The sequence below is a fragment of the Gobius niger genome, assembly GCF_951799975.1.
Source record: "Gobius niger genome assembly, chromosome: 23".
NCBI classification, from domain to species: Eukaryota; Metazoa; Chordata; class Actinopteri; order Gobiiformes; family Gobiidae; genus Gobius; species Gobius niger.
The window spans coordinates 4,030,647-4,058,115 of record NC_136874.1 but is presented as its reverse complement, the minus strand read 5'-3'; the positions used below and the strand labels follow the sequence as shown (position 1 = coordinate 4,058,115).

Below are 27,469 nucleotides of genomic sequence, written 5' to 3'. Positions count from 1 at the left end.
TTTGTAATTTCTTTTGTCATTTTTTGTCATATTTTTGTCATTTTGGATGAAAACGCAATGAGAAAGCCACAAAAGAGCAAAGAACAGTGACAAAAACGCAACAAGAAAGCGATGAAAGTACAACAAAAAACGGACAAAAAGCCTCTAAAGAGCGATGAAAGTGCAGGAAAAGAGTCACAAAAGCTCAACAATGAAGCAACAAAAGAGCAACAAGAAACGGGTAAAAGTGAGATGAAAATAAAGTGGAAAAAAAGTGACAACATGGCAACAATGCAAGGAAAAAGATCTGTTTTGATCAGTTCTGTAGGTCTTAGCTTTCAAATAAGGCATTATAGCAAGGAGCACTTCCTATTAGGAGGCAGCAATGCTACGTCTATGCTTTTCATGGTCTGTAATTAAAAGATAAAGATACACAGTGGGTGTCCTGGGTAGTTTGTGGTTATTTGGGGGTCGTCTTCATCCTCTTCATCACCACAATCACTAGTTTCACATTTTTTTCTCAGACAAGTCAAGCCTCTCTAGTGTCTACCAGCTAATCTATTCATTTCAATCAAGAAGAAAGGAGAAAACCGTGAAACTTCCTCATCCAACAACTAGTTCTACTACGAGTATTTCAAGTTTGAGCTTATCCATTCATTTCCATCTCCTAAAGCACAACAACAAGGTTTTCCACATTATCTCTCAGAAAGCAACCAGTTCCGGCTCCAAAACCCAACGGACCGTTCGGTTTCTGTGTAAACAAAGGCAAGCCCCGGCGTACCTTGTGGTTCTTGCCGTGGCGGTAAACCATCCAGTCCTCTCCGTTGGTGCTGACTTCCAGCTTGAAGGACATCACGAAGTAGGATTTCTGCGTCTCCTTGGAAACGGCCCCCTGTGTGGCGATGCCGGTCAGGACTTTCAGGAAGTGCAGGTCCACCTTAGAGAGAGGCAAACAACAGGAACATGACTCTCCATTGCTGTATTATTGAGCATTAAGGGCGGGTATTATGCTTTTTGCAGGTGTTTGCTCAGAATCTCTTACAGCTGAAACATCCACTAGTTTCCTAATTTGTATGTGTCACCAAATTCCTCTTGCTCTCCTTTGCCACAGATTACTCAAAGAGGCGCAAGTGGGTTGGAACACAGCTCCAGGTCTGCTGTTGATGAGAGGACAACATCGCAACAAGGTAAAAAGCTCTAAAATGTTTATATTGCTCGACTATTTTTGCTGCGTAGGTGTATTGAAATCCCAATACTACATAAATATTGCCTAAAACACAGTTAGAGCTTTGGCTGAAATTTTATGAAAAGAAATTTGCACATAAGTTGACCTTTGTGTCCAATTAGCTTTTGAAAACAGAGATTTCACCTATTCCTCTGTTTGATGGAATGATGTAGCCTTTGTGGCATTAAACACATTGTATAATATTCCATCAAAATGGTAATAAAAGCATTCAGTTTGTCCACCTGTAAACACTCAGAAGCTTGGAATACTCAATAACCTGTCGTATGCACTTTAAACAAGCAGCTGCCTCCCTCTCTCTTGGTACAGCTGTGTTTTTGCCTACATTTGTGGTTTCTGTGCTCCACATTATTTCCTTGATACTTTTGTACATCTTTGCCGTTTTTTTTACTGCGAAGAGTCCATAATGGTCCTGAAGAAAGCAGCCCTCTAAAAGTAAACAAACAGCTAGCTTACGAGCTAAAGACATTTGAGACCGAGACATTTCTTCTTCTGAAACACTGAAGAGGCACAAAGAGAACACCTGCAGCACAGTGGAGGCGTCACAGAAGGCGCTAGGAGGAGGTATCCGGGCAAGATTCGCAGCTAAGCCACACTTGCCTTCTATTCTTAACCTCTTAACTCCCGCCTGAACCGAGAGGATCTTTTTCCTCACGTCATCAGATTTTTTTCTCTATCATTTTTTTGTTGGGTATTCGACTCATTTTTGTAACTTTTTTTGTCATTTTTTATAAATTTTTGGTAATTTTTTGTCCAATTTTTATCACATTTTTGTCATTTTTTTTTGTCAATTTTTTTTCTTCTTTTTTCGTCAATTTTTTATCAAATGTTTGTCATATTTTTGTTACATTTTTGTCATTTTTGGTCAAATTTTTGTCTTTTTTTTGGTCAAATTTTTATCATTTTTTGGTAATTTCTTTGTCACATTTTTGTCATTTTGTCGTCAATTTTTTGTCAATTTCTTGTCAATTTCTTGTGACATTTTTGCCACTTTTTCATCAATTTTTCCTCACCTTTTCATCAATGTTTTCTCACTTTTTTCTCACATTTCAATCATTGTTTTCGTCTCAGTTATGTTGCTTTTTTCACAGCTTTTTTCCAGAAGCTTTAGGACTGGGGTAAAGCCAAACTGGAGAAAATGTGCTCGGTTCAGGCGGGAGTTAACGGGTTAATGTACAAGAAGATGGTGGAGCGGAGGGTGCTGCGCAGGACGAAATGGAAGGAGGAGGTGGAGCTGACCAGTGCAGGACACCACGCTCTGAAACGGGGATAAACCAGGAGATGCTGCACCGTTTCAGAGGATCAGAGGAGAATTCCTGCCTAGCAACTCAAGCACATTGTCCAGCCCAGACAATGCATTAGCGCTCCACAGACGGCTTAGCACTTCCCCTATGGCTGCAGACGGGATTACCCAGCCCGTCCAGATGTTGATAACGCAGACACAACAGCTGGTTTTGTCACAGCGGGGGGGGTGGTCGAGCTCTTACTGTACATACGTGAGGCGAAAGATCAATTGCCGCTCTGTCGCCGCCCGCTCCCCCAGACAACGTTCATCCATCACGCGCCGCTTCCTCCTCCTCCGCGATGTTTCGGGCGAGGAAGACGGAGCGAGTGGGAGGACGTCCTTATCGGCGGGACGCAGCTTCGGCTTTCCGATTCTGAGAGAGATATCGGAGTGCGATCTTTCCGCCGGGCTTTGCGATGGCATTTTGATTTGTGGAAGAGTGACGGAAATATTGCTAGTCCAAAAAAAAAAGGCAAGGTATTAAATGAAGTGTCCCAAAAGCGAGGTCTTTGATCTGCTTCAAAATGGATTCAAGCTGGTATTAAATCGACCTTTCCTGGATAACTTTGTTAAAAAAGAAAAAAAACAATGATATAAAACGCATTAAACTGCATCTTTAATACCTAAGAACCCAAGAAACCTGTATATTACATTACCTTAATAACTACAGCCTTTGCCCATGTCTTTAAACCCTTTTTAGAACTAGTTCAGTCGTAGTTTAGCTCCAGTTAAGGTCTGGTTTAGAGCTGGTTTAATCCTGGTTTAGCCTTATTTTTTTTATTTTTTTTATCCCAGTTCAGTCTTGGTTTAGTCCTGGTTAAATCCTGGCTTAGTCATAGTTTAGCCCCGGTTTAGCCCAAGTTCAGCCCTGGTTTAGCCTTGGTTTAGTCCTGGAGTAGTCGTGGGTTTTACCCTAGTTTAGTCCTGGTATAGTTCTAGTTCAGTTCCGCTTTAGTCCTGGTTACAGTACAGGTTTAGCCATGATTCAGCTCTGGTTTAGTCTTGGTTAAGTCTTGGTTTTAGGCACTTGTTGAGTCCTGGTTTTGTCCAGGCTAAACACTGGTTCAGTCCAGGTTTAGGCCTAGTTTAGCCCCAGTTCTGCTTTGGTTTAGTCCTGGTTTAGTTCAATATCAGTCCCGATTGAGCCCTGGTTAAGTCCTGGTTTTAGGCACTTGTTTAGTCCTGGCTCAGCCCTGGTTTAGTCCTGGTTTAGTTCTAGTTCAGTTCCGCTTTAGTCCTGGTTAAGTACAGGTTTAGCCATGATTCAGCTCTGGTTTAGTCCTGGTTAAGTCCTGGTTGTAGGCACTTGTTGAGTCCAGGTTTAGTCCTAGTTTAGCCCCGGTTCAGTTTGGGTTTAGCCCTGGTTAAAAGCTGGTTTAGCCCTGGTTTAGTCCTGGCTCAGCCCTGGTTTAGTCCAGGCTAAATACTGGTTCAGCCCTGGTTTAATCCTGGTTAAGTCCTGGTTTTAGGCACTTGTTTAGTCCTGGCTCAGCCCTGGTTTAGTCCTGGTTAAGTCCTGGTTTTAGGCACTTGTTTAGTCCTGGCTCAGCCCTGGTTTAGTCCTGGTTATGTCCTGGTTTTAGGCACTTATTTAGTCCTGGCTCAGCCCTGGTTTAGTCCTGGTTATGTCCTGGTTTTAGGCACTTGTTTAGTCCTGGCTCAGCCCTGGTTTAGTCCTGGTTATGTCCTGGTTTTAGGCACTTATTTAGTCCTGGCTCAGCCCTGGTTTAGTCCTGGTTATGTCCTGGTTTTAGGCACTTGTTTAGTCCTGGCTCAGCCCTGGTTTAGTCCTGGTTATGTCCTGGTTATAGGCACTTATTTAGTCCTGGCTCAGCCCTGGTTTAGTCCTGGTTATGTCCTGGTTTTAGGCACTTGTTTAGTCCTGGCTCAGCCCTGGTTTAGTCCTGGTTAAGTCCTGGTTTTAGGCACTTGTTTAGTCCTGGTTCAGCCCTGGTTTAGTCTCGGTTATATACTGGTTTAGTCCAGATTAAATACTGGTTCAGCCCTGGCTCAGCCCTGGTTTAGTCCAGGCTAAATACTGGTTCAGCACTGGTTTAGGCGTGGTTAAGTCCTGGTTTAGTCCTGGTTAAATACTTTTTGGAGAATGTGGAGAGCAGACATTCCACTTTCTTGCGTAGGATTAAATTGACATTATTGTAGGGACGCAGACTGGGATTACTGAAGCATCGCGTGGATTATGGCAGATTACCATTTTAAACACATATTAAAGATGCATTGATATGATTTACATGTACGTTTATGCAACATCGACGGGGCGGAAAAGGCTTAATGGCACTGGCATTTTGAATAATATGCAAATGAAGCATTTAATTTAAACAGGCATCGGCGCGTAGCAAAGCACAGGCTTTAGCGAACGTGTCCTTAAATAATGTTCCCGAGCAAATAAAGAGGAAGTATGTGAGGAGGAGAGGATGCAAGGCGAGGCCGAGAGCACCTGAGGTCTACGTTCTTACCTGGTCGCCATGTTTTTAGTCGCATTTCGACCCACTCAACCATCTTTGAGCAAACAAAATGAGCTCCTCCTGATGCTTTCCTCACCTCTCCATCTCTTTCCAAGCTTAATCCTTTAATAACACTTAATATAGCTTCACAACAGCCTCACAAACTCTCTGTTCAGCGAAGGGGAGCAAGAGGAGCACAGGGGTGGGATGAGCTTACAGTGAAAATCAGGCAGTGGAGCCACAGGATATTTTGTCTCAGCTGTTTTAGTGTAAGATAGGGATGAAGATGATGTCTTTTACTGAAGTGTGTAGATTTTTAGCTTAAAAAATGAACTTCCTGAATTACTCCACTCTCAAACCTTTTAAGTCCTGCATCTTTAATACCTAAGAACCCAAGAAACCTGGACATTTTGAAGATTGTCAAGCATAGTACACTACCTTAATAACTAGAGCCTTTGTGATGTCTTTAAACCCTTTTTAGAACTAGTTTAGTCCAAGTTTAGCCCCAGTTATGGTCTGGTTTAGGGCTGGTTTAATTCTGGTTTAGTCTTGTTTTTTTTTGTTTTTTTTATCCCAGTTCAGTCCCGGTTTAGTCCTGGTTAAATCCTGGCTTAGTCCTAGTTCAACCCCAGTTCAGCTCTGGTTTAGCCTTGGTTTAGTCCTGGGTTTTACCCCAGTTTAGTCCTGGTTTAGTTCTAGTTCAGTTCCGCTTTAGTCCTGGTTAAGTCCAGGTTCAGCCATGATTCAGCTCTGGTTTAGTCCTGGTTTAAGGCATTTGTTGAGCCCTGGTTAAAAGCTGGTTTAGCCCTGGTTTAGTTCAATATCAGACCTGGTTTAGCCCTGGTTAAGTCCTGGTTTTAGGCACTTGTTTAGTCCTGGTTATAAACTGGTTTAGTCCCGGTTATATATACTTCCTGGTTCACTAACTTTATCAAATACGGAAATATGGATGTATTTTTCTACTAAATAAAGATACAGAGACACGGGAGGGAAGAAAAGTGGTTCAATAGCTCATAAAAAATGGACAATGCTAACCAGGAATCTACTTTAGCTTCATGCTACATATGCTAACGTAAGCAACACGTGCAGTTTTTTGCTTCTACTGGACAATTTGCAGTGAAGAAACATCCACATGGACCTGATTTTGGCTCAGACTATATATTTGTGTGATAAATATGTTTATAGTCTGCCAGAAAACGGTGAAAAAGGTTGAAAAAATGTGATTCCCATGAGAGGTTGAACCCCCGCTGTGTTCTGCAAAGTACTGCGATCCCGCTCACCTGTATGTACTCCTTGTTGCTATCCTCCGACGGCGTCCACGCGTTGTCGTCGTTGTTGAGCCGAGCCTGCCGCGGCAACCAGCGATTGTCGTAAAACGTGGTCGATGCCGAGATCTGGTCGTCGCTGATTTTGCCCGACTCCATCCCCAGAGCCATGCTGCAGTGGAAGGCTTTGAACACAAACACAAAGCTACTTAGTGTAGTCTGAACACAGTGATGTTTGTGTTTTCAAAATGGCCGCCGCTTACAGTCGCTGACTTCCTTGTGCGTCATGTTGTAGCGAGCGGAGAAGCCGTCCTTCGCCACCGCCATGTCCGTGTGGAAGGACAGGGACAGGAGGCCGGACGACGACTGGATCTCAGGAGGGATCTTGGTCCCGCAGTATCGGCCAATCAGAGGAGACGCTGCCACGGGAACAGGAGAGGAGGTAATGTCAGTGTTTAGTTCATTTAAAGTTCATTTAAAAACTGCAGAAAGACTCGACTTTACTGAGACTTCTGCCGACCAAAGTCAAGTTAAACATTTATGAGGCAAGTTTTATTTAAAGGAAAGGCAGAGGGCAAATTCAACTTTGTATTTTTTGCATGTTGGTTTAGTCCTGGTTTAGTCGTGGGTTTTATCCCAGTTTCGTCCTAGTTCAGTCCAGGTTTAGTCCTAGTTTAGCCCCAGTAAAGCTCTGGTTTAGCCCTGGTTTAGTCCCGGTTTAACCCTGGTTTAGTCCAGGTTAAATACTGGTTCAGCCCTTGTATAGTCCTGGTTAAGTCATGGTTTAGTCCAGGTTAAATACTGGCTTTGTCCGGGTTAAACACTGTTTCAGCCCTGGTTTAAGTCCTGGTTCATCCCTGGTTTAGTCCTGGTTTAGCCCTGGTTTAGCCCTGGTTTAGTCCTGGTTTAGTCCTGGTTTAGCCCTGGTTTAGTCCTGATGACGTCCTGGTTCAGCCCTGGTTTAGTCCTGATGACGTCCTGGTTCAGCCCTGGTTTAGTCCTGATGAAGTCCTGGTTCAGCCCTGGTTTAGTCCTGATGAAGTCCTGGTTCAGCCCTGGTTTAGTCCTGATGAAGTCCTGGTTCGGCCCTTGTTTAGTCCTTGTTTAGCCCTGGTTTAGTCCTGATGAAGTCCTGGTTCAGCAATGGTTTAGTCCTGATGAAGTCCTGGTTCGGCCCTTGTTTAGTCCTTGTTTAGCCCTGGTTTAGTCCTGATGAAGTCCTGGTTCAGCCCTGGTTTAGTCCTGATGAAGTCCTGGTTCAGCAATGGTTTAGTCCTGATTAAGTCCTGGTTCGGCCCTTGTTTAGTCCTGGTTTAGCCCTGGTTTAGTCCTGATTAAGTCATGGTTCGGCCCTTGTTTCGTCCTGGTTCAGCCCTGGTTCAGCCCCCGTTTGGTCCCGGTTAAGTCCTGGTTAAGTCCTAGCTCAGCCCTGGTTTAGCCCCGTTTGGTCCTGGTTAAATACTGGTTCACTCCTGGTTAAGTCCTGATTAAGTCCTGCTTCAGCCCTGGTTTAGTCGTGGTTAAATACTGGTTCAGCCCTGGTTCAGCTCTGGTTCAGCCCCTGTTTGGTCCTGGTTAAGTCCTGGTCAGACCTCAGCACAGACCCATTACGCCGCCTCCACACCACTCTCCGTCTGACATTTGAAACAGGCCGCACTGAGGAGCCAGGACTAATTTGCGTTTTCTGCTTTTTGCCGTGAATAAATTGCCGGCGTGGCTTCAGAGAGTGCCTTTCTGAAGCTAAAAGTAAATATGGAGAAAGTCCAAACCGCCAGAGCTTTTCTGTGACCTTTTCCGAGCGCCCGACGTTTAGATACACTTCCTTATAATTAACGCGGCATAAATACAAAATCCATCCCCCGGGAATTAAATGTCCGCTTTTTACGGCACGACCCCGAATGCTTCTATTAGTCTTAGCAAGAAGTACTTTCAACATAGCACTCAACTCACTCTAAAATACTGCTGCAGGTGAATAGGGAAACTTTTTAAATTTAAAGGTATCCATTTGAAACTTCTGGTGTAGATTACTGACATAAACATGAGAAAAAAATGTATTGCAGGTTTTCCATCAATGGTAGATTGGGTGGGTCACTATGTCTAGGTTTAGCCTCTGTGTATTTACCACTGTGGATGATGTCAATCTCTGTGGAAAAGTGGGGGGAAAAAAGGAAAAATATACACATTTTTGCTTATTTTGTTGTGGTTCAAAGCTCAATAAATCAGGCCAGACTAGATTAAAAAAAATAATAATAATAATATTGTTAAATGCTAATGGTAAATGGTGTCAACTTATACAGAGCTTGGGGAAAAAGTCGGACAAAATCGAGAGGAAAAAATAAGTTTGAAAAAGGGGGGGAAAATTTAGCGAGAAAAATTTTAAAGAAATAAAGCTGAAAAATGTAGGGAAAAAAGAAAGAAATGGTCAAAAAAAATTGGAAAATATATTGGGGAAAAATTCAGAAAAAAATTCAGAAAAACTACTAAAAAATTAGGAAAAGAATAGGAAAAAAAAATCAAATTTGGGGAAAATTTAGAAAAAAAATTGGGGAAAAAAATAAGGTAAATGGTCTCAACTTATATAATACTTTTCTACCTTCATTAGGCCCAAAGCGCTTTATAGTAAGGAACCACTCGCCCTTTGACTTTATCATTCATTCACCAATGTGAAGTGTCTTGCACAAGGACACAACGACAGTGTTCACTGCAGGAGCCAGGATTCGAACCCCCGACCTTCCGTTCACGAGACGACCCGCTCTACCAACTGTGCAAAGACTGGAACGTTTGGAGTTTGTAGGAGTATATTTCTCCCGTCTTTAGCCGCCTTCCCACAAAGGAAATGACCATATTTAGATTACAGTGTCATCTCAGTGTGTCAATATTTAAGCGTGGGAAACCGCTCGGTGCGCCACAATGTCTTAGTTATTTTTAGGAAGTAGCAACAACATGGTAAAAGGTGTCGGGTAAACCATTAGAATAGCTTGAAGTACTTTAGTATCCGCCTCCTGCGTAGTAACCTATAACTGAAGTTTTAAATAAGACGTCTCCCGGTTTGCACCAGATCGGCGTCAGTGGGCGGCGTCCAAACAACAGCGTGTATTTTGTTCCTCTTTATTCCACCTCGTGCCCATTTTCCGAACACACCTCCCTCCCGTCTGTCCCGGACACCTGAGCCAAGACCCCCCTGGAGGAGCCAAGCTGCCCAGAGACGCTCTCTCCACTGAGGGCTGCAGAGACCCGGTTTAGCCCTGTCCTGCAGTGGGGGGAGCTTTAAGACACGGTGTTATTGAGTTTCGAAGGTCTTAGCTTTTAAATGAGGCGTTATGGAAAGTCCTTGTTTAGCTTTGACTAATTCCAGCCCAAAGCACAGGCCTGATTTCGGTTCTGCTTTGGGCCAATATTCTCTAACTCGGGGGTGCCCAAAGTGGGGCCAGAGAGTGAGCTACTTTTGCGCTGGTTAATACTAACTCTCTTCCATTCATTCTCAATGGTAAATATGGATGCAGTACGCGTGAAATTGGGGGCGCTGTTTCACTCCTTTCGCAAAGTTAACCTCTTACCACCCGCCAAAACCAAATCCATTCTCTCCTCTATGCCATTGTCGTCACTTTTTATTTCCCTTATGTGTTTGTCACTTTTTTATTACTTTTTTGCTGCTTTTCTGTCACTTTTTTGCTGGATATTTGTCTTTTTTCTGCTGGATTTTTGTCATTTTTTGCTGGATTTTTGTCTTTTTTCTGCTGGATTTTTGTCACTTTTTTGCTGGATTTTTGTCTTTTTTCTGCTGGATTTTTGTCAGTTTTTCTGCTGGATTTTTGTCACTTTTTTGCTGGATTTTTGTCTTTTTTCTGCTGGATTTTTGTCATTTTTTCTGCTGGATTTTTGTCATTTTTTCTGCTGGGTTTTTGTCACTTTTTTGCTGGATTTTTGTAATTTTTTTTGCTGGATTTTTGTAATTTTTTCTGCTGGATTTTTGTCTTTTTTCTGCTGGATTTTTGTCATTTTTTTGCTGGATTTTTGTCAGATTTATTTGCTGGATTTTTGTCAGATTTTTTTACTGGATTTTTTGTTGAGTTTTTGTCATTTGTGTCGCTTTTTTTTATTGCGTTTACATCCTCATTTCCTCTGAAGAAGCTTTTAGATTTGGAGAAAACACGTTCAGGTGGGAGTTAAGAGGTTAAGGAAACACTGTTGTGGTGTCTTGGTATTTATCAATCACAGAGCGTTGTAGCATCAACTTTCACAGTTTTCCAACTTTTATTGCAAAGGTTGTTGACATTAACAACAGTACATGTTAAAAATGGACTTGTAAAAGAATTGATGCTGAACTGACACTTTCAAAATAATCTAACGTGGCATTTTCTTTGAGTTAACGAATGAGGTAAAGTCACTGTAGGTGCTGTAGATACAGGTGGGTTTTTTTTGCACTAAATTGCTGCAATTGTTGATTTTATTTTGCCATAGTTACCATTTGTTTTAATATAGCATGTTATTTGCATAGATAGAATCAAATGCAAATGTAGGCTATCGAAGAAAGAAGTAGCTTTATAATTTACAGTTATATGTGTTTTTCGTGCTTGACATCGCCGTGTTTGGCCGCGACTCACAGGCCCTTTTTAATATTGGCCCCGGAGACAAAAAGTTTGGGCTCCCCTGATCTAACTCTTGCTTGGTCCTGCAGTTTAATCCATCCTCAGTCCTGTTTTCTGTCCCGTGAACTCCCTCTCTCAGTCTCGAGAGCCGTCCCTCCTCCTTCAGTCTCGTCTGTTCGCCTGGAGCGCCCGACTCCCTGAAAACTGGGTTAGTCTTTTCATTTTTCCTCCTAATTCTCCGCTCTGAATGGCGTAAATAGTTTCGGAGCTATCAAAGCCCCTTCCGAAGTCTATAATTGGAATTTTAAATCCGCGCCGATCCCGCTTTCATTGAGTGAGAATGGAATAATTAGGTTAATATCCTCAGAAGGCGGGCTCACGGTTTTAACGGAGAATAAAGCGAGTGTTTTCGACTGCGGATGATTCAAAGTCTTACTGTAAGGCATATGTGGCAGTTTATGTGGGAATTCTTCTCCTTTTTTAGAATTAGACGTATTTTCAGACTTTCAAAAGGGAACTAGTTCATTTGAAACGGGTAGTTGTGGTTTCAACTCTTCCCGAACGCATGACTGGCATCTTAATTCTTCACGGAAATTAGTTTATGAGAACATTTCACTTTTTCAGGAAGCAAAACAGCATATTCACATCAACAACACTGCAAAAAAAAAGACCTCTCGATAAGTTAGATTTACTTACTTACTAAGAAAAGCAAATGTGCCAGTGCACTTAAAAAAAAACACACATTCAGATGTATTATCTATTTGTATAGATACAGATGCATCTCGTCATAGAAGGGGGCGTGGCTTCGCTGAGGGGGGAAGTAGAATCTTTAGAGAAACACCATTTTCCACTCTTTTTAGCCATTTATTATTATCATTATTTATTGAAACAGGGACAATGTACAGAACCATTAGTCTTTACAAGAGGAGATGGTTTGTTCCAGATTTACCTCAGCAGCTATTTTCCATCCGCAGTCCCTGATTTAACGCACATGAATAAAGTCAAGTGTAAATCGGGTTCATAAGGATCATTTCTCACAGTGAAGTGAAAAAACGGCAGTCGTAGTTAGTGCTAGCTAGCCATTAGCATTAGCTTCTCCGTTTTTTATGTATTTATGGGCTGTTGAACCACTTTGCTCCTCTCCGTGTCTTTGTATCTTTATTTAGTAGAAAACTATATTCATAATTCAACATTTGTTAAAGTAGTTTTTAGATTGTTTTCCCCCTGAACTGTTTTCAAACATGACCATATATGGGCGATTTCAGGGATGCCGTCTGTATTTATGCAGTAAGTGCAATGACATGTTTTTTGTTTTTATTGCTGTTTATTTCAAGTGCAAAATACTTGTTCAATTATGATTTTTTTTTACTTGCCTACACTGCAAATAGTAATCTAGAAATAAGGCAAACTTTCTTGACATAATCTGTCCTTGATTCGAGAAACTAATTCGAAAAAAAACAAAAACCTTTTTTTCAAGTAAATTATGATACTTTACATTTTTTTCTTTTAGAGCAACAAGATGTTTTTTTTGTTTCTTAACTGTAAAAACAAAAATCTTGCCTCATGGGCCGTGCTGGGACCTCATTTCGGCCCAGGAGTTCAACCTCTTACCACCTGCCTTAACGCTGCGTTTTTGTTAACATCTCGACTTTGACACTTTATTTCCAAGAAGCTTTTAGATTTGGGTAAAGCCAAACTGAAGCAAATGTGCTCGGTTCAGGTGAGGGTTAAGGGGTTAATGATTTAGACCAGGCCACATGCCCACGGTGTTTTAGCCCAACCTGAAGGGCATTAGCTTTATCAATCACAGGTTGTAGGTTCGGTCCCAGCTGAATGAATTCATTGCATTATAATAAAGTTTATTCAAAATCCAAACAACTTCCTGAATATATTATGCAAATTAGATCTCAGTTTTGACTTTTCTCCGTTTAGAAAAAGTACAGGGTAATCCTCAAACTCCCTACATTTCAGCACATACGTCGTGCTATTATCAAGGCGGCCATTTTGAGCCCCCTTTAAAAACATCCCCCTGTCATCACTTCCTCATTGGCGTTGACGGGCTTCTCCCATTGGCTGAAACGCAGACGGCGATACCGATCGTGCACTTTCACTCGGACAGGAAGGAAGCGCGGCGATAAGGTGTTATTAAGGCGCGAGGACGGCGGAGGTTTTCTTTTTTTTTTCCCCTTCATGACGACCGTGTTAAGTATTTCCTCCATGTAAACAAATCCAGGAAGCGGGAAAAAAGCTTCAAAGGCCCAAATATGTCTGTCCAGGAAATTGAACACGCCGGAATTCCAGATTAGTTTGGGAGGAATGCATTGTGTCTCCAGTCATTATCGGGAGTTTAAGAGATTTGTGAGTCTGGGCTGGAAGATCATCGACGTATATGTATTTTTATTGGAAGGGAATGTATTTGGTCCAATGTGGGAAAGTAAAGGACTATTGTTTCTTATCGTACAATTAGCATAACATAAACATAGCATAAATTAGCGTTTTGTCGTGACTTTTCTTTCCCGCATGATTCAAAACAATCAGCCCAAAAGTCACCCAAGTGCTAATGTCGCTAACGCTACGTCATTGCAGGGGAATAGCAGAAAAGTTTAAATGTAGAGATATCAATTTGAAACTTTTGTTCAACATTACTGACATAAATATGAGAAAAAAATGTATTACAAGTTTTCTTCCATTTTATGTTTTCATAAAGAAATAAGACATTTTGTGTGTGAATGTTCCCATAATTGTCGGTATTTCCAGCGATGAAATCTGAATAATGGATCGAACCAGATTTAAATGTATGGTTTTGTTTTGTGACATATTAGTAAGAAGGATTTGTTTGTTTAGTTTTTGAATAAGCTGATAATATGAAAATGGGGAAATCAGTAAAAATTGGAATTTTGCCGTGTTTCCTGTTACCTGTTCCTTGTTACCTTAACCTCTTAACTCCCACCTGAACGGAACCCATTTAATCCAGTTTGGCTTTACCCTAATCAAAAAGCTTCTTCGGAAAAATGCACCAAAACAGCTACAAAAAAGGAAAAGAAAACAAGGATGTAAACGCAACAAAAAAGTGACAAAAAGTCAACAAAAATGAGCCAAAAATTCAACAAAGATGTGACAAAAATGTGACAAAAACGTAACCAAAAAATGACAGAAATTCAAGAAAAAAATGACAAAAACTCAACAAAAAAATGAGAAAAATTCAACAAAAAGTGACAAAAATTCAACAAAAATGTGACAAAAATTTTACCAAAATTTTACCAAAATGTGACAAAAACTCAACAAAAAAATGACAAAAATTCAACCAAAAAGTGACAAAATTCAACAAAAATGTGACCAAAATTGAGAAAAACCCCCCAAACAAACAAGGTGCCACAACACAGCAACAACGCGAGGGAAAAGATCAGTTTTGTGGGTCTTAGCTTTCAAATGAGGTGCTACACAGGCCTATATATATATATAGCCAAAGAGGACAGAATGCATTTGGTTTAGGCGGGTGGTAAGAGGTTAAAGCTGCATTATGCAACTTTTTATGTGGAAAAAAAGGTTGATCTTGGTGCATATTTGGCGTTGTAGTGGAAGAAGTGGAAGAAGGAAGAAGGAAGGAAGGAAGGAAGGAAGGAAGGAAGGAAGGAAGGAAGGAAGGAAGGAAGGAAGGAAGGAAGGAAGGAAGGAAAAAAACAGGGGAAAGTTGGGGAAAAAAGATATTTATTTGAGCTGAATCAACCACGTCACTTCCTTTAATGCTGACACTGAGCAAAAGTAAAGGCGCCATGAGGACCACTCATACCGCTGCTTGGTCACTACTTTTTTCTCACAGAAAAAGTTGCATAATGCACCTTTAAAGGGGCTAGATACAAGTTGGCCATTTTATACTCACTACTGCCACCTCAGGTCATACTTATACCTGCAGCTTCTATATTAAGTGCAGAATTTTCGGGTCAGGTCTGAGCTAATTTTACACCTTCGGACATGGCTGGAACATGTAGGGGGATGAAAATACTTAATTTTAATATTTTTAAACTCCGTATAGTCCCTTTAAGATTAGGGTTAGGCTTAAATCCCGAAACTAGCACTGGGGGAATGCGCTGTGGAACTTTCAGTGCCGCTCGACGGAAAACACTGACCCGAATGTTTTGTATTGTCTGCACAAGTACATTTATCCGGTCTTCGGCAGCAGGTGTTTCCAAGAAAGGAAATGACCATATTTGGATTATATCGTCATTTCGAGCAACTTGTACACACACTTGGATATAAAGTATGTCAATATTTGTACTTCAGAGTATAAACAAGGCTCTGTATCGTATTAATCTGAGTAATGCCCCTTGTGGTCATCGTCACAACTACATTAGAAGCTGAAGATCTCTCACCTTGGGGCAGGCCGTCCCACACGTCCAGCCAGTCGTACTTGCAGTCGCCCTCCCCGACCTGCAGGGGGTCGTTCTCCAGGTCGAAGGTGAGGAAGGTCAGGGTGATGTCCATGTGCGGCGGCGCGATGATCATGTACGAGCACTCCAGGTTGTGCGGGTATTTGTCGGGGAAACCCGGGGACTCGATCATCCCCGACGGAGCTGTGAAGTTGCGGAAGCAGAACTCCGAGCCTGGAAGAGACAAGGGGGAGAACGTTTACTACAAAACAGAGGAAAATAAATATAGTAAAAGGGACGGTTGAAGATGTTAAAGGGATATTTCAGGATGTTTGATATAGGGCCTCATTTCCTAGTTATCCAGAGTGTTGTTTTTTTAAATTATCATTCATGCAGTCCTTATATTTGAAGAGTTTATTGATGCTAGGCTAGTGCATGTCTATGGTAACTAGTAGCCTGCATTGAAAACCTCTTCAAAATCATGGGCTCGTCCTCCAAACGTTGCCATATCTGATTTGTAGAAAGCTCCTTTGTGTAGTAATGCCAAACGCTTTGCTTCCATTAGCTGCTATTACGCTAACTGTGAAGCTAACACTCGCTAATCAGATATGTTACTACGGGGTTCTGACGTTGCCAAAATACATTGCACGACTTTCATACCCTTTTTTTGCATTAAATATTTAAAATCTCTCTCTCTTACTTCCAACTTTATTTGCTTCCATTAGCTGCTGTCATGCTAACCGTGAAGCTAAAGCTTGCTAATGCTAATCTGATATGTTTATACGGGGTTTTGATGTTGCCAAATAAGTTGTGTAATGCCAGCCACAGGTAAACAAACTACTGTAGATCCGGTAAGCTAGCAGATCACTCTACGCCGCTGCGTAGCTACAACCAGGAAGCTGATGTTGCTCAAATATAAGTTATTTTAATATTATTTTTAGCACTAGCCTAGCACTAGCCTAGCACTAGCCTAGCACTAGCCTAGCACTAGCCTAGCACTAGCCTAGCACCACTAAACTCTTCAAATATGAGGACTGCATTAATTTAAAAAAGGTATATCTCCAGAAATCAACAACACTCTTGATAACTTATAAGGTCCTATGTCAAAAATCCTGAATTATCCCTTTAAAGTGATAGTCTGTAAGTTTGGAAAGGAAGGAAGGAAAGTAAAAATCAAATTCTTCTCCTCATTAACTAAAAAGCCCTGCCTAGTTTGCAAAAAGAGAAGCGCAGGAACACAATTTTCAAAAGTAAACAGTCAAGCTCCTCCCCCCTCACTCCTGATTGGACCCGGTTCACAGGAAAAGCTCGTCTCATTGGTCAAAGTGGTTTGAAATCAGCAAAGGGGGGACTTAAAGGGGGGGTATTTTGCAAAATCTACTTTTTCAAGCTTTCCATCATGTTATTATGTCATTCCCTCATTAAAAACATGCCTGAAGTGTTGCTTTGGCACATTTACGTATTTTTGAGTAATCTGTAAAAACTCTGATGGCGGCCATTTTAGGGATAGGTTTGCCTGAGTCCTCCTAGGAACGCCCCCCCCCTCCTGGAGACGCCTCCGAGCTTTCGTCACCAGCCGAGTAACCAACCACTGCTCCTCAGCAGAACCCCCTCCCCACTGATGCCACAGACAGCGTGTGGAGGGGGCGTGTCGGAAAGAGTCAGAGGTTCTTAAAGAGACAGAGGCCTATTTCAAGACATTCACTACAGCCATTTTGAGAAGGCAATTTTATACAAGGCAGTTATTCTAATTTACTGCATTTACAGACCAACAGAAGGTTTGGTCATCATTGTAGTGTGATATAGACTGGTGCTATGTGACTGAAAAAAGCAAAATACCCCCTCTGTAAGGAAGAAAACTAGCAAAAGGTCTCAGAATTGACCAAAAAAGTCAATGTTTCCCCCTCTAAAAGCTCAAAAATGAGCTTAAAAAGTCCCCTTCAACAAAGACGCAAACATTAGGTCGTTTTGGGGAGATAATGTGAGCAGAAGCCATAGATCATTCGCTCTTCTATCTCGGCGCTCTCGCAGAGGTGGCGGTAAGAAAGTCGTACATCAGTGACAAAGCGGCGCCTGCTGTGATAAGATTCGTCTGTGTTTATGAGCGCAGCTGGAGCGGAGGATGCACAAATGCTCGCGGAGCCGTGGAGAATAACGCGCTCGTAGCAATTTCACCCGAAAGCTCAGTGAATTTGGTCGGAAAAAACAAAACAACTGCGCAACAGCGACTTGCAACCGAGGCTAATGCCGAGGTTAAGTGCGGGTCATTTCTCTGTTTGTTTGGGAGAAAAAGTGGTTAAGTTATCGGCATCAAGTGGAGTTTGGTTTTTATTCGGTGGCAAAAAACATGGTGTAGGCCCAAGTTTTGTTTCCAATAATGCTAACAACTTGCAAAGGCTTTTCGATACCCGTACTTTAACGATACTTTGCTTTCGATACCTATACTAATATTTGTCGTCTAGAGCCAGATAACAGAACAATAATGTGTGGAAGATCTGCATTGGGTTAATTTCTAACGTCAAGGGGAATAATTTGGGGGGAAATTGGGAGAAAATGTGGCAAGAATAAGGGAAAATTGAGGAAAAAAATTGGGGGCAGAAATAGAGGAAATAGAGAGGAAAAAAATTGTGAAAACAAGAAATAGTTGAAGAGGAAGAAGAAGAAGGAAGGAAGGAAGGAAAGAAGGAGGGAGAGAAGAAGGAAGGAAGGAAGAAGAAGGAAAGCGGAAGGAAGAAGGAAGGAAGGAAGAAAAAGGAAGGAAGAGGGGGAAGAAGGAAGGGAAGAAGGTAGGAAAGAAGGAAAGAAGGAAGGAAAGAAGGAAGGAAGGAAAGATGAAAGGAAAGAAGTAGGAAGGAAGGAAAGAAGGAAGGAAAGAAGGAAGGAAGGAAGAGGGGGAAGAAGGAAGGGAAGAAGGTAGGAAAGAAGGAAAGAAGGAAGGAAAGAAGGAAGGAAGGAAGGAAAGAAGGAAGGAAAGACGAAAGGAAAGAAGTAGGAAGGAAGGAAAGAAGGAAGGAAAGAAGGAAGGAAGGAAGGAAGGAAGGAAGGAAGGAAGGAAGGAAGGAAGAAGGAAGGAAAGACGAAAGGAAAGAAGTAGGAAGGAAGGAAAGAAGGAAGGAAAGAAGTAGGAAGGAAAGAAGAAGGAAGGAAGGAAGGAAGGAAGGAAGGAAGGAAGGGAAGAAATAAGAAAACAGGAAACTGGGGAAAAAAGATATGTATTTCAGCTGAAACAACCAAGGCACTTCCTGTATTGCTGTCACTGAACCAACAGCATCAAAACGTTTATCTAAAGATGATACCGGTAGTACCTAGACTTTATTTCCGATACCTGACTGCTTTAACAGCACCAAGCCTTCGAATGTGTTGTCCGTGCTCATCTGTCATGGCGTCTGTGGGCGTGTCCTCCGGTGAGCTCGGCGCTCTAATAACTCTCACTGCAGAGAGTGATTCCAGAGCTGCCTGTAGGATTCAGGGCTGTGTCCTGTTACATGCAGCTCGTATCCAGTGTGGGACGGGGCTATAATGTCTATAATGGGCCCTGGGTGTTCCCTCCTCATCACACATGCAGATGTATGCAGCCTGTTTCAGATCATCTTACCCATCAGCCCCTGCACCGCGGGCCGCAGGGGAACCGCCAGCCACAGACCGGCGTTTACGGCACTTCAATGAGCCCGGGACACTGCGCATTTATGCAGCTATGAAGCTTAAACGCAAGGGAACACAGGGGGCAGGTTTAGGAGGGGATATGTCGCATGAATCTGGCAAAAAAGATGCACTAATACAATGACATGACGACTAATGGAAGCTGATACAAACACAGGAATTTATATTTATATACGTATCATTCCAGGATCATGACTCATTTCATATTCAGGTATATGAGGACGTCTCTGGTTTTCCTCGAGGGTCTTTCTCCCTCCCTCTCCCAACCCCTCTCTCTCTCTTCTTCTTCTCCCCCCTTCTCTCTCTCTGCTCTCCTCTCGCTTCTTCTTTCTCTCTTCTTCTCTTTCTCCGCTATCTTCTCCCCTCTCTTCTTTTCTCCCTTTCTCTTCTTCTCTTTCTTCCTCCTCTCTTTTCTTTCCCAACTCTTTTCCCCTTCTCACTTCTTCTTTCTCTCTTCTTCTTCTTCTTCTTCTTCTTCTTCTTCTTCTTCTTCTTCTTCTTCTTCTTCTTCTTCTTCTTCTTCTTCTTCTTCTTCTTCTTCTTCTTCTTCTTTCTCTCTTCTCCTCCCTCTCTCTCTCTCTCTCTCCTCCCCCTCCTTCTTCTTCCTCTCTTCTTTTCCCTCTCTCTCTCTTCCTCCCTCCCCCCCTCTCTCCTTTTATAGAGGCTGATAATAAGGCCTGGTGCCAACAAGAATGCAGCATGTCTGACCTGCAGAGCTGCATAGAAAAACCTTGTGAGAAACCGTGACAGTCGACATGACCTGAAGACGGGGCTTAAAAACAGGCTTGAGAACATTCTTCAGTTTAATAATATGAAATAATGCCTTCATAAGGATTAGACAGAGGCAAGGGCTGGTGAGGAGTTTTCATAATATTCCTAAGAAGCAATATGCCCAGGAAGAACAGATCAGAGTTTTAATAGTAGAAGAAGAAACCAGGAAGAGACGACCAAAATAATGAAATAACTCCAAACTACAGCGTTAGCAGAAGGTACAGCTTTCCCACTCATGTAACATTCCTCTCTCCAATCTCATCCATCAAATCTCGCCTGGTCTTTCTCTCTCCTCACCTCCGAGGAACACGTTTCACTTTTCCCCCAAACTTTCGAATCCATCACGCTCCCAGCTCCACATCCCCGGAGCCTCTTCAGCCGCGCCATCGCTCCTCGCTGTGCAACATGGGAGCAGCCGCCGCTACTTTTCTGTTCTCCTGTTTCTGAAGGAGAGAGCGCTACAGCAAAATGTGGGCTTGGGATTTTGTGCAATGTCTTATGTGGATCATTTTCTATGAGTTGAGTCTATGAGTTCAGAATTTATAATGTGAACAGCATTTCCTGGATTATTTGTGTCATAGATGGAGCCTGGAAGTTTCCTCAGCGTTTTGAATGTCTATAAACCGTCCATTCTAGTCTCAAAATGTGTTCATCGCGGCGCTATACATTCGTTAGCATGTCATTGGCTAAAAATGGAGGCTTGTAGTATGGTTATGCTGCGTTCAGGCAACTGGGAACTGGTGAATATCCAACTTCTTATGGAAAAATGCCTTGAAACCTGCTTGAAATGGTCATTGTAGCTTCTAAACTCGGACATGATCAGAGTGCTCTGAGTTCAAATGTGAGATGAAGACTGTAATAGTGCCCCCAGTGGAGAAGTGTTGCTATAGATAAAACTTTATTTGTGTCATAGATGGAACCTGGAAGTGTCCTCAGCGATTTGAATGTCTATAAAGCTTCCGTTCTAGTCTGAAAATGTGTTCATCACGGCGCTATGCATTCCTTAGCATGTCATTGGCTAAAAATGGAGGCTCGTGTATTGTTTTTAGTATGGTAATGCTGCGTTCCAGGCAACTGGGAACTGAAAACTGCCTTAGAAATGGTAATTGCAACTTCAGACATGATCAGAGTGCTCCGAGTTCAGAGATGAAAACAGCAATGGCGCCCCCAGTGGAGAAGTGTAGCTATAGATAAAACTCTAACAAAACCACTGCATCTGTGAAGTGAACGCTTTTTGTCACAGCCTTCTATATATAACGTTATTTAGTGTGTTTTGAATTATATCTGATGTAAAGACACGTTTGTATAGCGTTAGCATCTTGTTAGCTAACTGTTGTAGCATTAGCCGTTTTGTTTACAGATGAGTTTACTCAGATGGAACCATAGAAAAAGACCCCTTTTATGTTTAGTGGCCACTGGATGTTTGTCCGACTCCACAAAAAGCAAAAACTCAACTGAATTTGAGTTAGCATTTAGCACCTTTAGACGCTAATTTGTAGCTAAAGTAAAATCTCAAAAGGTCTGTACATTAATTTCTACGAGGCTTTGACCTAAATGTGGTGAACGTTTGACAACGGCTGGATCGTTCATTATTTGCGATGTTTGGTGGCTAATGCTAGTAGCTATAGTGTTCGGGAAATTCCACAGTTACCATGGAGATCCGCCATCTTAGCAGCAGTTAGCATACATTTCCATTGACTAACATTAGCTAAAAACAGTATAAAAAATGGAGGGGAAAAAAACGTTTAAAATCTCCATTAGTTTACAATTGCTGCTAATCCCACAATGCTTAGCGATATGACATCACATTCCCGAACTCTTCAGGGAAAATATGTTGCGCAGGCTAATGCTAACGGACTAGCCGACTTGCTAACTGTCCGCAGAGTGGTGTCACCTTTTAGTTCTAGCTAAAGTAAAATCTCAAAAGATCTGTACATTCATTTCTACAAGGCTTTGACCTAAATGTGGTGAACGTTTGACAACGGCTGGATCATTCGTTATTTGCGATGTTTGGTGGCTAATGCTAGCAGCTATAGAGCGTGGGAAATTCCACAGTTACCATGGAGATCCGCCATCTTTGCAGCTGTTAGCATACATTTCCATTGACTAGCATTAGCTAAAAACAGTATAAAAAGTGGAGAAAAAAAAACTTTTAAAATCTCCTTTAGTTAATTGCTGCTAATCCCATAATGCTTAGCAATATGACATCACATTCCCGAACTCTTTAGGGAAAATATATTGCGCAGGCTAATGCTAACGGACTAGCCGACTTGCTAACTGTCCGCAGAGTGGTTTCTCCTTTGAGTTTTATGGCTTTCCAAACACGGAAATGATTTAAAACAACTCAACTTGAAAGTAACGCTAGTAAATATTTCGTCCGTCGTCGCCGAGGCTAAAGCTAGCACGCGGCGGCACTTCAGACGCGCGCAGCTAAACAAAGGAGCTAATAAAAAACACGCAACATTATCACGGCAAGACATTTGACAGTTTATAAATATAACGGGGCCAAGGCGAGTCGGGACGGCCACAGTCGGAGTCACAGAGGTTAAATTTAGAGCGGAGGGAAGGCAGACACACACACACACACACACACACACACACACCGATACCCTGTCCTCAAGCTAATCTGTGTCGCTGGAAACACTGAGACACATTTTCTCCTGTTCGGCAACTTTACACAAATCTAGGCCAGTGTAACGTCTCATTTGAAAGTTAAGACCAACAAAACTGAATCTTTTTCCTGCCGTTGTGGCTGTGTTGTCGTCATTTTTTCCACTTTTTCCATACGAGCGATCGCGATGTCGTCACATCCGTTGGCCGTGGTAGGCATTTTACATTTTCATATTTGATAAACATTTTATTAAAATCCTATAATCAGCAAAAACAATGTCCATAAACAGGGCATTGCTTCTCTTGCGCTGTAACAGATCTATCATTTTATAAAACCGAGTTAGAGGCCTGTATGCATCAGCTGCCTACCAAACATCCGGCGAAAATTGCGGAAGTAAACAATAACAGCGATCGCTCGTATCGCTTTTTTTTGTTGCTCTTTTGTGTCTTTTTTGTTGTGTTTTTGTCACATTTTTGCCACTTTCTCCGTCGCCATTTTGACGCTATTTTCAAGAAGCTTTTAGATTGGGGGTAATGAAGAACTGGAGAAGATTAGCTTGATTCAGGTTTGGGCTGAAAGATATATCATTATTGTATTGACATCGAGACTTAAACATTCAAAACATTAAAATCGATAAAGCAATATATAAACGATATAGATTTTCATCAATGAAACTGCACTCTTTAGTGTTATGTTTTCATTTTTCTGAAAAATGCTGGAGTTATATCGTATCAATATCGAGATATCTGGCATGAATATCTAGATATGAAATTGTGTCCATATCGTTCAGCCCTAGTTCAAGTGGGGGTTAAGAGGTGTCTTGATTAGTTTTTCAATAAGACAATCTAATTAGTGGGGGGGGAAATTACTCATATTTTGCCTTGTATTTTGGGTAAATACTATAAGTCAGGCAGTACTTAGATGTTGATAAAGAGAATGGAAAAAGAGTTGAATGTTTTAGAGTCTGTAGGAGCTACTAAAATTTTTTACAACATATTTTCATTTTAATTTAGTTAAAGTCAAATTTGAGTCTAGTTTTAGTCGACCAAAATTGCATGCTAATGTAGTCAACTTTTCATTCAATCGAGGTTCTCTGCTTCATGTTTGTTCTCCCACATGAACAAAGCTCAGACCTCTTCCTTTTTAGTCTCTTCTTTTCATTCATAGTCTCATTCTAGTCAGTCAAAATGTCTCTGAAAATCTGATGAAATATTTTAGTTGACGAAATTAAAGCAGAACTACGTAACTCGTTCCCCTAGAGGCCATAAGCGCCACTGCAGGTGTCGTAGCATGTTGTGTTTTTTTACTCATTAATTGTCCGTGAGAGTAAATACTACACTGACAGAAAAGATAAAGGGACAGAGGTATACTGTTACATAGTGGAGATAGTTTTTTTTCACTCAAACTTGTCTGTAAATACTGTTTAAGTGGTGCTAGCCCGCAGTTAGCTTTGCCCGTTAGCCTGTTAGCTTCTTTGTGATTCCATTAGTGTGTATTGGCGTCAGTATTTGCGAATAGACAAAATCCAAAGCTTTAAATCGACAAAACATCATAACATAAGAATAGAAAAGGGAGCGTTTGGTTTAGTTTCTTTCACTTAGACGTTAAAATAAAATTGCTAAGGGAGTAAACTAGTCAAAAAGTCAACCACGGCGTGAGAAATCGATGCATTCACCTGCCGTATTTGTATTCGGCTCCTGCTCCTCCTCTCATCATTCTCTGCGTTCCTGTTTTGCATGCACACATTGTCTTTTCGCCTCTGAATACATTAAAACACACGCAAAAAAAACACACACACACACACAAAAATGTATGATGTTAAAAGCGCGTCTCAACCTCTGGTGCTGCCTCCCACACGCACCGGCTTCAAAAACACCAGCTCGCGCCTCATCTGCCTACACACGAGCGGGAGAGAATCACTGCGGAGGAAACAGGCTTCGGAAAAAAGGGGGAAGCGACTCCGTGAAACTATCTGTGCATTATCGAGAGCATCACGTTTGTTTTTTATGTTCAGGGGAAAATCCTCAGGCTGGATGAGCGAGATCATTATCGATAATCACTATGTTCTTGTGAAATGTTGGGTAAAATGAAAAGAAAGGAGTTAATGAGGAAAATCATCCATATTCTTCTGAAGGAGTGAATGAATGTTGTCAGGCTCTTGTTGGCTTATAGAGCATTCATGTCAAACTCTGGCCCGCGGGCTAAATCCGGCCCACAAGATGATTTTTGTTGGCCTCCAGAATGATTTCTAACTTGTATTATAACTTGCCCACCAATTAGTTTAAATACATTCCCCATTAGCTGATGAAATACCCAGGTCACTGTGTTATTACTTAACCTCTTAACTCCCGTCTGAACCGAGAGGATCTTTTTCCTCACGTCATCAGATTTTTCTTCCATCATTTTTTTGTTGGGTATTCAACTCATTTTTGTAAATCATTTTTTTAGTCATTTTTTGTCACATTTTTGGTTTTTTTTTTGTCTAATTTTTGTCATTTTTTGGTCAATTTTTTATCACATTTTTGTCACATTTTTGTCATTTTTTCGTAATTTTTTTGTCACATTTTTGTCATTTTTTTGTCACTTTTTTGTAATTTTTTTGTCATTTCTTTTGTAATTTTTTTTTACATTTTTGACACTTTTTTATCAATTTTCCATCATTGTTTTCGTCTCAGTTTTGTCACTATTTTCACACCTTTTTTCCAGAAGCTTTTGGACTGGGGTAAAGCCAAACTGGAGAAAATGTGCTCGGTTCAGGTGGGAGTTAAGGGGTTAATACATTGACTAGTTGTGACAGTGGCTCAGTTGTCTCCTGATCGGAAGGTTGTGAGTTCGAATCCCAGCTGCCGCAAATGCACTCTATCGTTGTGTCCTTGGGCACTTCACCCGACCTGAAATATTTGACCTTCCAAGTCCCGCCAGTTCTCATTCTTTACTTTACCAGAACCAATTCTCATTTACAAGGACGACCTGGCCAGCCTGGTTCAGTATCGGACATTTGTAGACACACTAGTGGAATCACGAAGAAGAAGCTAACAGGCTAACGGGCAAAGCTAACTGTGGGCTAGCACCACTTAAACAGTATTTACAGCCAAGTTTGAGTGAAAGAAATGATCTCCATTGTGTAATTGGATGAACAATATCCCTCCGTCCCTTTGTCTTTTCTGTCAGCGTTTTATTTACTCTCACGGACAATTAATGAGTAAAAAAACACAACATGCTACAACACCTGTAGTAGCGCTTTTGACCTCTAGGGCAGTGGTTCTCAATCTTTTGGAGTCGCGACCCCCATTCTAACAGTTAAAGGGGTTTGTGATCCCCGCTGGGGTCACACAGTGAAAATAGGGACATAATCCGTTAAAAAGAAAGAAAAAAATAAAATGGCTAAAATAAAATGAATCAAATTAAGAACAAATGATGGCTCTGTGGTTAAATAGGACACACATGCTACAGTAAAATATTACATTATACGCTAATAAAATATATTTTTTTTCTCTGCAAGATCTGGCAACCCTACAAATTTGTCTCTCGACCACCGTCTAGGGGTATGAGTGCTTAGAGCTGCTTTAAACCTCTTCACCTTCATTTTAACGGGGCCATTTGCTTCTTGAAAAAAAGCGTAGAAACAGCATCAAAATAAAGAAGGAGGAAAAAGTAACAAAAGAGCGACAAAAAAGTGACAAACAAGTCTTAAAAATGTGATGAAAATGCAACAAAAAAAGCCACATTCAATCAGTTTAGGTTCGTTTTGTTGGTCTTTCAAATGAGGCGTTACACTGGCCTATAGGCTGTGAGCTCCAGTCGAGGAACTTTTAGATTTGGGTAAAGCTGGACTGGAGAAAATGTGTTTTGTTAAGGCGGGGGGGGGGAGAAACCTACACTCAATATGAAAACCAGCCAGTACAGATGACAGATTAAGAACTTTCACCCATTGATCTGACTCCTCTATGCCAGACCTATTCCACGTATTTCCCTTTAAAACCACGTGGAACCTGAATATTGTGTCTGGAACCAGGAGGCTTAATTGAATCCGAGGTGTTGGAGACAAACTAACTGTCGCCTTCTTCCTCATTAGGTCATTTCTGCTCCAGTGCCTAAAATACTTCAATGCGAGCGCGGCGGGGAGCCCTCCGCCCCCGAAACGCAGCGGCGGCGTTTCAGCGAGCGTGCTCTTCACACGCGCTCGCCCTTCCCCTCGTCTTCCCCGAGCCACGCGCCGTCGCCGGGAGTCGTATGCATGAGTAAGTCCTGATTAGTGCCCAGTCAATGAACAAGCTCAAAACAAGAGCCCCTCCCTCCCTCTTCTTCCCCAAAATCTCCCCCAGACCCTCTCCAAAACCTCTCCAAAACCTCTCCAAATGGGAATGGATTTCACACACAGTTTTCTGCAGATTTAAGTCAAATTTCTCGAGCGACTTGGGCAATATTTCACAAACTGCCTCCCATAAAGCACCACGAATAATCTGAAATATTATCTGTTTAACCTCTTAACTACCGCCTGAACTGAGAGCATTTTCTCCAGTTCAGCTTTACCCAAATCCTGTAGGCCAGTGTAACGCCTCATTTGAAAGCTAAGGTCTACAAAGCTCATCTAAATGGATCTTTTTCCTTCATGATCAGATTTTTTCCCCATCTTTTTTGGGGGGTATTCAACTCATTTTGTAACTTTTTTTGTAATTTTTTAAATAAATTTTTTGTGGGTTTTTTTTGCCATTTTTTTGGTCACATTTTTGTCACATTATTGTCACATTTTTTGTCATTTTTTGTCACATTTTTGTCACATTTTTTGTCACATTTTTTGTCTTTTTTGTCACATTTTTTGTCTTTTTTTGTCACATTTTTGTCACATTTTTTGTCACATTTTTTGTCTTTTTTGTCACATTTTTTGTCATTTTTTGTCACATTTTTTGTCATTTTTTGTCACATTTTTGTCACATTTTTTGTCTTTTTTTCATAAATTTTTTGTCTTTTTGTCACATTTTTGTCACATTTTGTCACAATTTTGTCACATTTTTTGTCTTTTTTTTGTCTTTTTTTCATATATTTTTTCACAATTTTGTCACAATTTTTGTCACATTTTGTCACATTTTTGTCACATTTTTTGTCTTTTTTTAATACATTTTTTGTCATTTTTTGTCACATTTTTGTCACATCTTCATCGTTGTTTTCATCTCAGTTCTGTCGCTATTTTCACACCTTTAATGTTTGCCGTAATCTCTGATATAAAACCCCAAATC

The 27,469-nt window shown here is 41.4% G+C and overlaps 1 protein-coding gene across 2 annotated transcripts in view; it reads right to left on the bottom strand.

Annotated features, from left to right (window-relative positions):
* The window catches only part of LOC306982172 (neuropilin-2-like), a 162,734-nt gene that overhangs the window by 67,425 nt on the left and 67,840 nt on the right, over positions 1-27,469 (bottom strand). For both annotated transcript variants that reach the window (XM_079582008.1, XM_079582009.1), the window contains exons 4-7: positions 15,194-15,424; positions 6,498-6,653; positions 6,250-6,419; positions 761-916 (exon numbers count right to left, since the gene is read on the bottom strand). In XM_079582008.1, coding sequence (XP_079438134.1) covers positions 761-916; positions 6,250-6,419; positions 6,498-6,653; positions 15,194-15,424 — 713 coding nt within the window. The remainder of the gene's footprint in view (positions 1-760; positions 917-6,249; positions 6,420-6,497; positions 6,654-15,193; positions 15,425-27,469) is intronic.